Source organism: Lolium rigidum, chromosome 4 (assembly GCF_022539505.1).
Source record: "Lolium rigidum isolate FL_2022 chromosome 4, APGP_CSIRO_Lrig_0.1, whole genome shotgun sequence".
Lineage (NCBI taxonomy): Eukaryota > Viridiplantae > Streptophyta > Magnoliopsida > Poales > Poaceae > Lolium > Lolium rigidum.
In genome coordinates, this window is record NC_061511.1 from 106,088,972 (window position 1) to 106,102,822 (window position 13,851).

Consider the following 13,851-nt stretch of genomic DNA (forward strand, 5'->3'; position numbering starts at 1 on the left):
ATCTACACATAAGCGCCGCATAAACTCAAACCTGTGCGGCGGCAGTTTTTTTGGGTGCTTTCCCCCTATAGGAGGGGTAACATGTACGCATGTAGTACTGTGACACCTCATGATGACATCATCGCATTAATTGCTAATTTTGAAAATTTAAAATGATTTATCTTCTAAACCGTTAATCCGATTAGTGTTTCGTTTTCACCGACAAGTTCGTCTCGACGAGGGCTTCGGAAGTAGATCCCATATTGTTATGTTTCGATGAAATTTTTTTCATTGCGTCATTTGCCAGATTATGTTACCGCAGTTGCCAGATTATCAACAAACAATCCACATGACAATTATGCATATATACTTCATATTTTTAGACATTGAAGTGATCTAAATAATTTAGAGAGAGAACCCTAAAATATGTCCAACAACTAGGAGATGATATCGTTCAACCAAAAAACTGTATCATACACATTGCATCGATGTAGAATGGCATACATGAAACTAGCAAACACGTTATTTCAGTCCCGCCACTAAGTAGCAAATAAATATTCTGATAAGTACGTGACAACAATCTAGCAATTGTTGGAAAGTAGTTAAGCATAACCCAACAAATATGTGACTACAATCTTGCAAATATTGATAAATAATTTTTTTTTATCTGGCAACTAAGAATTGACAACCTGGAGAGTGTGTGATAATATTCTGGCAATTGCTGGTGAAAAAAAAAAGTTGTCAAAACATACCGACATGAGATCTTGTTCCGAACATCTCGTCGCCACTAAGCCGATTGTGAAAACGGAACATCAATCGGATATACGGTTTAGGAGATAAAACATTTTAAAATTTGAAAACTAAGAGAATCTATGCATTCCTGCATGGAGGAGTGGTATAGAGTACTAATTAGTCCCATGCATACGAGTGTGTAGACTAATTAATTCATGCATGTGAGAGAGACTAATTAATTACATGCATGCATGTGAGTAGTGGAAACCGCCGCACGGGCAACCAAATGTGCGGCGCTGCCGGGTAGTCCAGTTAGAGATAAAATTAGCCAGGTAAGCCATCAATAGCCTTATAGCCATACAAACATGGTGACCTGTAAAGCAGCAAATCGAAACGAGCACTAGCATGTGAGCCTAGAGGAGATGCCGCGAAGATGCCTTCCATGATAACCGTTGGATGTACGGCTTGTTCGATCAACATCGGCAACTGTGCGCCCGTACCTCCACGATACAACATGTTTTGTTCGCTCTCCATGGCCGGTAAATAGACATGATTTTAAAAGAGAAATACTCTCTCCGCTACAAGTGGTTGTTACTGGACTTTTGCACTGCATCAGATCATGACTGGGATAAATCTTTCTTACTCAAAAGATACAAGTGTGTGGCCCCACATAACAACTGTGCGCCCGTACCTCCACGATACAACATGTTTTGCTCGCTCTCCATGACCGGTAAATAGACAGGATTTTAAAAGAGAAATACTCTCTCTGCTTCATATTGCTTATAGCTATGCTAATATGGATGTATCCAGAATTAAAATGTATCTAGATAAATCCATACAAGCGACACATAATATGAATCCGAAGGGAGTAATAAGATCAGAGCAAATAGTATCAAATGTTTGTACACGCATTTCCTCCTGTTGCTCCACTAACAGCATGCGAAGTCCACAACAGTAGCAAGTTATTTCTCCTTGAAATTGGCTTTTGTCCCGCTTTATAAATAAAACCGCAACGACCGAACCGATGCAAGGTGGATAGGAGAACCTCTTACAAAGCAGATCAAAGGAACCTCTTAGCAAGTTATTTCACGATCGCATTCTTGGACTGTTAACAGAAACTCTGAATCAGATCAACTGAAATGGAGCGCAAAGGCTGGAAAGGTCAAATGACCCCTAAGATATACATAACAAATAAGAATCAACTTCGAAGACCAGCTAACTAAATGAAGATACAACTACTCCCCCCAATTCATATTACTTGCCACTAGTATATAACTAAAATATGTCTAGATACATCTATATTACTAGCAAGTAATATGGGTCGGAGGGAGTACAATACTTCCTAACAATGAGCATCACCACTGATATTTGTCTATTTGATCACTATCACCACTGCCATTGCACCCCACAATACAGAAAATATCTCCCATCGGTATCGCAACGGACTTTGCCCCTGGGATGAAGAAAATATATTCCATTAGTATCACCACCTTGGCCCCCCGCCTAGCAAGATGGATGTCCTTCTGCACTGTAGCAGTAAAAACAAGTCAGGTAAATGTGAACATGCTACTCTATACATGTAATTTCTTCATAAAATAGTCGCTTTTATTAAGGAGCATCCTTCTTAAGATATATACAATCAAAGCTGGTTGAAAACATGTATTATTTGTTACGATACAAGAATAACAATGATACGTAATGTTTTTTGTGTGTTTGTTACCATACAACAGTTGGCAGCTTTAAGAAATAAATAAAACATATATTACAACAGTAAAAATATTGATTTGATGCCTGTTTGTCCTCAAGATAACAAATACACATGTAATTAGTTACCCTAAATTTCCTGTTGTACTCACCAGATTTGGTACTTATCCAAATATGCAGCATGAGAAAATTCTGGGCCACTCAGAAACCATATTGTTAGCATATTAACTGTTTGTTTGACATGTTCGTGGAGAACAAAAGATATCTGATAATTGTAGGTCTTAATGTCATTAATCACTGCAATTTTTGCAACTAAATATCATATCAAATAAAAGCAAAGATGACACTGTAATTCGAGTGCTTTAACAATTCTAGCATGTTTCCTGTTGCATAATAGTGTAAATGAAAAGAAGTGTTCATTCAGTGCCGACTTACTGAGGGTAACACGCTTTGCATGGATGGAGCAGAGATTTGCCCTTTCAAATAAGTCTACCAACATATATTCTGCAGCCTGCAGAGGGAAAGGGAAAGAAAATCATGTGACAATTCGGAGCAAGCAGGATAGTAATTGACAGTACAGTTAGGACATTAACTTATTCATAGGTCAAATGGACTAGTCCACTCTTTGCTATTTTGCTGGTCATGCAGAATAATACATTCCGGCAAGAGGCGACCAAAGTAAGTTTTCCATACATTAGCAATGTTCTATAAATGGACAATAAACTTTATTGTTCCAAAGTACTTATGTTGTTGTACTGGATACATATAAGATACACTGTTCGGACGCATAACCATCACATGACAACATTCAATCTTCTGGATCGCACTATATCCTTCCTGATTCAAATTTAAGGTACCACACTGATCACTAGGTCTTCCTTCACAGCATAGTTTACACTGTTAGGCCTCATAACCATCACATGACAACAGTCAATCTTCTCCATCACACTATATCCTTCCTGATTCAAATTTAAGGTGCCACTGATCACTAGGTCTTCCTTCACCGCATAGTTACAAAGTTATTCTTTTAAAAAAATAGAACCTAAATAATAGTTCAGTTTTGCATGCGTGACGTAATGATGTATATCTTAGAACAAACAACCAGACAAAGGATACCCTTCCACTCATCATTACATTTCAGTTTCAGTTAGCAGCCATAAAGAAATAAGCCGCTACTACAAACAAAGGTTAAACCCAGACAATACTTTCTCTTTTTTTTGAATTAGTGTTGATAAATAAATACATCAACAGAATTAATACCAGAGCATTAACAAATTATGAATTATGGCGATAAATTTATCTATCACACAATTCATGGTTTTCGGATCTTAGGTTAACAAGCAGTATGGTTCTCTAATCAAACCATCAGGTCCAATGGTACATGACAGGTTTCAGCATTGACCTCTTGCAACGCAGCGAGCGCTTGAGGAGTCCAGCGGTACACCTTGGTGGAGCAGAAGTTAGTGACCTCCTTAACCTGCAAGTTTATCAGCAACAATATCTCCCATCACACTCTGCGCTCTAAACCGTTGATAGAGAGGGGACTTGACAGAGGTACCCACCAGACGGACAAAGGGTGCAAACGGGATGAGAAGCTCGGTGGACTTCTGGTACTTCCTGATCTGCCGCAGTGCGACAGTGCCTGGCTTGAATCGGTGCGGCTTCTTCACCCTCTGTTGCACAGGTGCCACTGCTTCTTCAAGAATAAATACAAACTAGAGACAGTCACAAACCCAAAGAACAGCTACCTGGCAGAGAGCAACTCCAAACAAAACTGAGAGTTCCATGTCCACCCTCGCCATCATGTCAATAGAAGATAAACAAAAAAAACTGCAGCAGGGTAGTAAAGTAAAACTGTTGATCCAGCGGTAGGAGCAAAGAACAGCAAGGAGAGGGGCATACAAATTACACCTTGAGTTGTAACCCCACCAAATATTCACAGTAAGGAAGGGGAATGATGGGAAATGACCCGAGAAAGCGGCCTAAAGCCCTAAACACGTGACATAAAACAAGAGAAGGACACAAGAAGACCGCACCTTGAGTCGTCGCTGCAGCCGCGCTTCGCCCACCTCGCCTCTGCATTCCGTCGAACATGTAACGAGCAAATCAGAAGAAAAAGACAAAACGAAACAGAGAAACCCAGATAGACAGGATCACACGCACCGGTGCCTCCGACGTACTCGTGCCGCCTGCAAAAGAGAGCACGAGCTTAGCATTTCCGCATCAAAGAGGCGGCGCATTCGCTGGTAAGGCATGAGAGGGATGGGGGGCTCACCTGTCTCCTGCTGCGGCCCCAGGCCGGGGGAGCCCCCGAACTGTAGCTGCTTTTTGGGCTGCGGCCTGGAGTTCCTCGTAGCTGGGTGCTTCGTGCGAGCCATCGCGGCGGCCGGGCTCTGGACGGCGGCGAGGATGGCTCTTGTCTTTTTTCAAACGAGACCCTGGAATTGTGGCAGGTAGCAAGTGAAGCCAGTCGTGCGTGGTAGAAAAAGGCCAGTCGTGGGCTGTGTGTGGGAGTAGAGGTCGGTTAGGAGCGCGAGTCGAACGTTGGGCGCGCGGGCCCAGGTGGCAGTGGCAGGTGTGTGTGAAGAGCGGTTCACAACGGAACTTGACGAATACTTTCATATTCTACGGTACCGCTAATTCTCAGGGCTCCTTTGATTTGAAGGATAGGAAAAATATAGGAATAGGAAAGGTATAGGATTGGAATGGCATGTCTACTTGAATCCTATAGGAAGTTGAAGTTTGTTTGATTGTAGCAAAGGAATTTTTCCATGAGGTATGAGCTAATGCTTTTTTCCTATAGGAATTACACTACAAGATTCCTATAGGAATTTTTCCTATAGGATATGTTCCTATGAATCAAACAACATGTATAGGAAATTTTCCTGTAGGAACCAAATCCTACACAATTCCTATGCAAATCCTTTGAATCAAATGAGCCCTCAGTCAACTTCCTAAGAGCCCGTTTGGTATCCATTTGGCAATTTTAAAGTTATGCTGTTTGATTGCCACGAAATTGCACCGTCATTTCATTTACCAAATCCACCAAAATACGCCATGTGTTAACCTGATTCCCGTTACCGAAATGTCATTTGCGTGGAAACGAGAGACGCGTTCTCAACCCTGTCGCCCCCCAAGTGGGCTTTGAAACTAATAAACATTCAGTTAGCTAACTATTTGTGGAATGATGAAAAAGGGAATAATAAGATTCATTTAGCTTGTATGAGGAAAGAGTTTGGAGGTTTAGGTATCCCAAACCTGCAAGACTTTAATATTTGTCTACTAGGATCTTGGGTTAAGAGATATATACAGGGTGAAGGGACTCTGTGGAGAAAAGTAATAGATAGTAAATATAACACTAGGAATTCCAATATACTTTGCTGCTAGGGCTGGACAAAAAGCTCGAAGTTCGGCGAGTTAAATGAGTGCTCGTTTGCTCGACTCGTTTGAGCTCGTCTCGTTTTGTTAACGAGCCGAGCTGAGCATCATTTTTTGCTCGTTAAGGTTAACGAGCTAAACAATCGACCTGACTATGTTCATGAGCTACTCGTTAAGATCGGTAACAAGCTAAGCTTCACCAGTTTTGACTGCGAGTCACTTTAGTTATCTCAAATATTTGGCAGGAAGGGGCCAAGCAAAATAGTGTTCTTTAACCATGCTTGAAACTCCTACATTAGGATCTAAAAAACTATGTTTCCTCTCCTCCTCACCAAGGAATGCACACATGTTTGTTTTTCATTGCCTCCTTAACGATCCTTAACGAGCTGCTCGCGAGCGCTTGAATGAACATAATGAGTCGAGCCGAACAATGATTTCAGCTCGTTATTCTTAACGAGCTTAACGATCCGAGCCTTAACGATCACGAGCTTAATGAGCCGAGCCTTAAGGATCCGAGCAGCTCTTTAGTCCACCCCTATTTGCTGCCATGATGCTCATCCATCAACTTTTTGGAAGGGAGTGATGGGAGCTGCAGAAGCAGTGAGACTTGGTTATAAATGGAAAATTGGAAATGGTTGGAAAATTGGAAATGGTAGGAGTGTTAGATTTTGGGAAGACATTTGGTTTGGTAATACTAATTTAGATACATAGTTTTGGGATATATAATTTGTCTCTAATCAACAAACTAAATCTATTAGTGAGGTGTGGGATGGAATAACTCTGAGATGTGATTTTAGGAGAACTTTCTCTGATGATATGATGGTGCAATGGCAGGAGTTTTGGTTATTGCTAATACCATAGATTTGAATTCTGATGAGGATCAACTTATCTGGTCGTATGAAACAAATGGTTTATATTCTTCGAAATCCATGTATGCTTTAGTCAATTTTATGGGAGTAACTCCTATTTTCTTGCCTGCAGTCTGGGACTTGAAAACTCCTCACAGAGTCCAGGTTTTTTACGGGTTGTTTTCACAGAATAAAATCATTACTAAGGATAATTTGAGACGTAGGGGTATTCCCAAACCAATAGGTGCTCTTTCTGCAAAGAATTTGAGAGTGTGCATCATCTTTTCTTTGATTGCATAGTGTCCAGAAGCATTTGGCTTTTGGTTGAGAAAATGTTTAATCATAAGGTGGAAAAGTACTTAGACATAGCTAGTAGATGACTTTGTAACAAAAAGTTCTTGCAATTTGATTTCATCTCTTCTGCTCTCTTGTGGGGAGGTATACCGACATCTCGCTCATCTACATATCATATTCCGTCGAACTTTGTATGTCCATGTTTCGCTTTCTTTTTGTTCTTGTTAGTTTATATGTAATTTCTCTTTATTTGAATCTTGGAAGTTGTTACTACTATAATAACCTCTTCTTAGCTTATTTATTTCGTTTTTATACCAAGGATAGCCTCTAATAGGAAGGAGGTAAGAATTTGGGAAGTTGCTGTCTAAAAACAGATTCTGTGTTGTCGCCATAAAAATTCGTATAAATAGCTAGAATGGAATTTTGAGCTGCCAATTTTTGAGCATATGCCCAGGTTGTTATCTAACTTTCATTCGTTGAGCACTTTTCGAGCTAAGCTACAGACCATTTTCAGAAAAATCAATCTTTGTCTGCTGTTCTGGGTTGGCAGATTTCTGCCACTTGTTGCATTTGCGTGTTTATGTTAGTTTTCTTTCTTTTTGTTGTTCTTGCTTTTGTTTCTACTTTTCAAAACACAAAACACTACAACAAAAGAGTCATGTAAAGACCCTCGCTATTTGACGCTTTTATGTTCGTCCCTACATCCGTAATCGAGCCCTACGTTGAAACGTTTGTTGAGACGCAGCACCATACGTCCCAAGCTTCTAGGTTTACAAATAAGTAAAAAAAAAACTCGCCCAGGTTTACTACCTCCCACACCAAGTCGGAAGTTTTTTTTTTGTTTTGAGATCCACCAAGTCGGAAGTTGTTATATACCCAGCGCAAGTAAAACCTAGGGTCGCCGCCACCAGTTCCGATCTTGGTACTCCACTAGGATGAACTCTACCTTCGACCTTCTTTGTCTCTCCCTAGACCCATGCGAGGGCGACGATTCAGAGGATCGCTAATTCTTTGTCTCTCCCGAGACCCATGCGACGGCGTACCATTCCAAGGACCATCTGGTGCTGCGTCAACGTTGAATTTGGCTGTACTGGATTAGTTGTTCATCGATGTTCTAATCGATCAAGTATTCCTTGCCGCTGGACTTCTCATTCCTCTCTGCAATTAGGTATCTCTTCCGCCTATCCCCTCTAAGATTTTTGAAACCTTTCTCTGCAATTATGTTTTTGCTACTCATATTTGCGTACAGGATAGATGTCGTTGTTGTTTTCGTACAGAAGACAATAAACAAGCCAACACCTGGAGGTGCTATTCACTGCGGAAGGCGTCAATTGGATCGTATCATAACGCAACTTCTATTTTTGGATATAATTTCAATGCAATAAGCTTCCTCCATCTGAAACATGGTTATTTATCTACGAACGTGATCAGATCTACTGAGCTCATGCAATACATGTGTGTATATGTCTTCAATCGGACTGTAACTCTAAGATGATTTTCTGCAGCACAGCTTCACAAGGTATTTACTATGTGATTATTCAAATGCACTAAGCTTCCTCGATCTGATAACATTATACAATATATAAAAGACAATCAATTTAACCCACCTCATATTGATCTAGGACTTCTAGGTACTGTAGATGTGTAATTTTCGTCCATCCGTTAGTGCCACGTAATCTTTCCCTGATGTGTTAACTTCCGTTTATTATTTTTTTAGGAGAGTGGGCTACCGGTTACCGGTCTATATGCATTTTCCTTTTCTCTCGTACCCTGCCCTTCCGGTAAAGCGGTGCTTCCTGAAATTTCTAGCAGGTACTATAGATTGCACATTCACAACACTTCTTTGCCCTTTGACCGAAACAGTAGAGGAGACAAAATCTGAAACGCCTCTCTCTATCACGTTTCTTTTTCATGGCCTCCCACGCCCTCCTTCTATCTGGCCTTCTACCCCATGGCCGCCGCCATCGCACGGAACTCCGGACCTCGCTGCTCGCTGCTGCTCGCTGCCCTCTATCATGAGTAGTAGGCAGACATCAATCAGTGGCGCTCGCTGCTACCGGCACCATGATATTTTCCAACACGGTGTGGGATCCTCAAATACTTTGATGGCAGCCGCCGCCATGGGCGATGGCAATGAGGCCGGCACCGCTGAGATCTCTTGGATGAAGCGTCCTGGAGAATCACCTAGGGAGCCTCCATGGAGCAATACCCACGACCACGAGGATCTTCTCCATTCCACCCTGAAGGGTAACAAACCCTAACCCTTCTCTTTCTCCTTCCTCCCCCTCTAATCCATCAGATTTTCTCTCCTTGAAAAGTCTACGGACTGATCGTTTCTTGCGATTGGGCTGAATTTTTTTCCTTTTCCTCCTTCGCGTCGGGCGCGTGCCTGCTTCAGCCGTTGGAGTTCTTTAGGCAGATCTCCTTCTGGCCACCATATTTTTTTATTCCAAGACGGTCTAGGTTGGTGTACATTAATTTGTGTTGGCCTTAATCCTCTGCCTTTGGATGTGGTGCTTCCCAATTTCTCTCTTTCCAATTATTTGATGATCGATTTTTGCAGGCTCTTCTTCCTGCTCATTGATGCTACGGCCGGCCAGTTACGTCTCCTTCTGCTTTGTGTCCTTCATGCTACGGCCGGCCAGTTACGGCCATCAGGGTTTGCTTTTCTTCTTTGATAGTGGTAGACCTGCATGGTTAATCACTCACCTGTCGATTCAAATACTGTTGCCCTAGCTGCTGGTTTTGATGGTTCAGTTGTTGGGTCGATTCATACTGAAAAATTATTACTTCGGCCATGCAAGTTCAGCTGGCAAATTATACAGTTAATATTGCTGGCTGAAGGAAGCGGATTCGTCTGGGCAAGCAGCCCACTGATTGTATTATTACTATGTTCATTTCGTTCTTTCTCTACTGGAAGCAAATTTCTTATATGCTGAATGAATGCAGTCAAAAACACAAAAAGGTTAATTCCACATGAATGCCACAATGCCCGGTCTCATGGTTCCATGCAGTCTATTGTTCACCAATCTGAAATCGGTATTTGATGATCCACTTCTTTACTTAGAATTTTAATGAAGTCGAAGTCGTTGGCTTGCCTATGGTTCTTTCATTAGAATTTGGTTCATCTTCATTCTTCCGGTAAGCTATGTCGATATTATTTTAATTAGTTCCCGCGAATGTAGACTTTGGTACGGCTAAAAAAATGACAGGATAGGGTGTTCATGCACTTCTACTTAAAATTACTATTTAATATGGCAAAGTATTTTGTGTCTTTTTTGTAACGATCTGTCACCCTCCAGCGCATGTGTGCCCTGTGTTATTGTGATGACATGTCTTTTGGTTTAGTTGATCCTTAGTCACTGATTGCTTGCTGCTAGGGTGTCTGACAAGATTTGTATGGATCGGATGATCAATCGAGCAGGGAACACTCTACGCCGACGAGGTGCTCGAGTTGAAGCTCATCAGATACCAAAGAAGCGGGTTAGCTCTGCACCACTGAGGAGCAGGGAACACTCTACGCCGACGAGGTGCTCGAGTTGAAGCTCATCAGATACCAAAGAAGCGGGTTAGCTCTGCACCACTGAGCTGCATAGCGATCTGAAGTTTCAACAGGTAATTGATGATGGGCTATTCTCCAATAGCTTTGATCTCATGCTTTGCTGCTAAACTGAAACAAACAATCTACTATTAATATGTCCATCTGATGCTATTTAAGTTTCTATTTAAATGTTGCTGATATGCACAACGTGTTAAAACATCAAAGTAATCTGTCAACAGTTTTTGTGAACTTATGTTTCTGCACTGTATCACCTTTTGTCTTGCTGATAGATTGCATGGATCTGTCAAAAAAAGTTCTGGAAAATTGAAATAACACTTGCTTTGGAGTTATCAGATGGTTGCCAAATAGGTAGCTGTATTGATTTACTTTCAGCATTAACATTGCATAAACCCCTTCGTATTGCTTTTGTGCTCTTCTTTTATGTGTATAAGATGGGAAAGTGCATGAGTTTCCAAATAGCATTGATGAGCCAAGTAAAGGAAGAAGAGTTATTCACCTCAATAGATCTGTCGTAGATGTTGTTCTAGGTTATCTTTGGTGCATAGAAATATGCTGTACTGAAATTAGTTGGTAAGTATACACAGAAAACTACCGGCAAACGCAAGTAATTATTCTGAGCAGAAGTATTTCTAACTTTTGTTATTACCCTTAGAAGTAATGTTATGGCTAAAGTTCCCCTAATACTATATACTTTTTCCACCGTATCCTATTTGGAAATCATAAGCCCTTATATATAAATTAACCTTCTTTGCACATTTAAACTGTGATGGCTTTCACCATCTCTCAAGGAGCACTAGGCCATAATGATATGGTGTTCATGTACATCGACCATATTTTGTAAAAAACAAGTTAATTGTATGGTTTCCCTTTCATCTATATTTTCTCTATAATAATATCACAGTCTGCTGAAAATAAAATGGCGTTAATGTGTTATGGTTCTTAGATTAGTTTGACCTTTGTCTGCAGGTTAAGTGGCAAGCCCAAAGAGTATTTCTAACTTTTGTTATTACCCTTAGAAGTAATGTTATGGCTAAAGTTCCCCTAATACTATATACTTTTTCCACCGTATCCTATTTGGAAATCATAAGCCCTTATATATAAATTAACCTTCTTTGCACATTGAAACTGTGATGGCTTTCACCATCTCTCAAGGAGCACTAGGCCATAATGATATGGTGTTCATGTACATCGACCATATTTTGTAAAAAACAAGTTAATTGTATGGTTTCCCTTTCATCTATATTTTCTCTATAATAATATCACAGTCTGCTGAAAATAAAATGGCGTTAATGTGTTATGGTTCTTAGATTAGTTTGACCTTTGTCTGCAGGTTAAGTGGCAAGCCCAAAGACCGATGATTATGTTTATATTAAAAGGTCCATGATTCTTTGTGTGCAGTAGCCCTTGGAGATTGTATATATGGACCTATATCAGGTGACCTGAGGTAATTTTTATTTACATTTATATCAACCAATGGTACAATGTAGTTAATCTTTCATTCCCTCTCCTCGCTAATTACAACATTATTGATTGAAAGGACGAACTCCAGTTTGAACTTAATGGTAATAAAGAATTTACCTCACAATCGAGTTGACGTACATTCTAATATGCCATTGGTAAAGAGTAATAATGAGCCTTCATACATGAGTTCAATTTACCATGTTTTCCATGAACCTAGAAATAGCCTGTTGTCAATGACTAATACACGTGTTCACCTTTACATTGTCTCTCTTACTTGCTCCACTTCATTGTTGGCTGACTGTTCACAAATGCCCTCATTATCCATGCATAGAATGGGGTACAAAGATAAGCCACTCTTCAGTTCCACAAAATAGCTTGGAAAGGTATAACAGGCCCTTAATTTCACATTCAAACTGTTCACAGGTACAAGCTCTCAGTCAGTGGATAAGATATCCAGCATACGAAGAGAATAAAAGAGGTTATATGACAATTCATGTTTTCCAGCGACCAATGTAATACAATTATTGGCGATGGCACAACTTTGGTCTTCGTTACAGCGAGAGGTCTAACAGACTATGTGCCATCTGCTGTAAGAGGCACAGTTGGACAAAATATGTCGTTGTCGCCGAGGTACACCAGAAGCCATCGATCTTGACAACATACTGTTCCCCATCCCCAGTTCTCAAATGATCAGCACTATTGATTCAGTGACAGCATCCATCAGTGCTTTCAGACTGCCAGCAACTATTCAGAAATCTGAACAGCTTGGTTTGCCTGAAGACACGGCCACCCCATTAGCAAGCAACGAAAATTCGGAGGTAGAAGCCACCAATTCAGACTTAGAAGAGTTAAGCGAATGCAGCAAACAATAAATTGTTTCAACTCCCAGCAACAATCTTACAAGGAACACTTTTTTAATAACAGAGCATAGGCTCCACGACATAGGCAAACAAAAATAGGAAAAACCCAAAAGTCAACCACCACGCCAGTAAAAAAATGGTGGCTGCCTACATCTGATCTACAAGACCAGAGCTGACCCTGAACTTATACTGTCAACTCATAGCCAGTCTATTTTTTGCAGTGCACCTACTGAAAAAAGGAAGTAAACAAGGAGCTGTTTCCCACCTAAAAGAAAGAGCTTAACTTACCAAGTAAGCACTCGAGATACACATTATGTTGACTTTGCTATACCACTAACTGATGTACTAACTTCACTCACTTTGTTCCTCCACAATCAGGACCAAGAAGCCATTTATGCACTACAACCGCGGCAGTTCAGAAACTGGAGACAGGGAGTTCAATTGATGAATCAGAAATTTGTCGCCAAGTTGTCAACCTAATTGGTCTATGTGCCATTCCAGGAACAAGTACTTTTTTTTTTGAGAGCACCAGGAACAAGTACTTCCGCCGTATCACTGCACTACTCTAACCTAGAAAATTAAAGCCCGCAATGCTCACAAGTTTATGTAGAACTAACTCAGCTGTGGCACCTGCTCCCTGTCTAGCCAGACTTTGTAGGCCAGTGTAAAGATGCATCAGCACCGACTGGTCTCTGCTATGTAATCCAATGTATACAGGAGCCTCTTCTTCTGTTGTTCACAGTCGTATCCGCTAAAACTGATTTCTTGCAAACTTACATATGGACACTAAATTCAGAAAAGACAAACCAATTGACTCCAAGATAATTAGTATTAATTACACATACAAAAAAAATAGTACCATGGGAGCGGCGTGTCGCCGCGCCAATGCTTTCTAGTAGTTATTTGTCTACGAACAGGATAAGATCTGCTGAACTCATCTAGTACATTTGTGCATATGTCTCCAATCGGACTGTAACTCTAGGATAAATTTCTGCAGCTTCGCAAGGTATTTACTCTGTGCTCATAAGCATAT

The 13,851-nt window shown here is 40.7% G+C and overlaps 1 protein-coding gene and 1 long non-coding RNA gene across 5 annotated transcripts; one reads left to right on the forward strand and one right to left on the reverse strand.

The window, feature by feature from the left end:
* Positions 1–2,066: 2,066 nt before the first annotated feature.
* Positions 2,067–4,793, reverse strand: LOC124647406 (histone H3-4-like). Its single transcript, XM_047187357.1, has 7 exons — positions 4,691–4,793; positions 4,579–4,604; positions 4,452–4,491; positions 3,978–4,105; positions 3,818–3,892; positions 2,851–2,926; positions 2,067–2,239 (listed from the first exon to the last, which is right to left on the reverse strand). The coding sequence occupies exons 1-7, from the start codon at positions 4,791–4,793 to the stop codon at positions 2,067–2,069; spliced, it is 621 nt and encodes a 206-aa protein (XP_047043313.1).
* A 4,023-nt stretch (positions 4,794–8,816) lies between these two features.
* Positions 8,817–13,319, forward strand: LOC124650268. Of its 4 annotated transcripts, none has more exons than XR_006986942.1 (7): positions 8,817–9,182; positions 9,334–9,398; positions 9,499–10,550; positions 11,828–11,941; positions 12,382–12,957; positions 13,040–13,109; positions 13,197–13,319. It is a non-coding gene; the product is annotated as an uncharacterized LOC124650268 (long non-coding RNA). The 4 variants fall into 4 exon arrangements; XR_006986940.1 differs by having other exon boundaries at positions 8,819–9,182; positions 12,382–12,776; XR_006986939.1 differs by having other exon boundaries at positions 12,382–13,109.
* Positions 13,320–13,851: the final 532 nt, after the last annotated feature.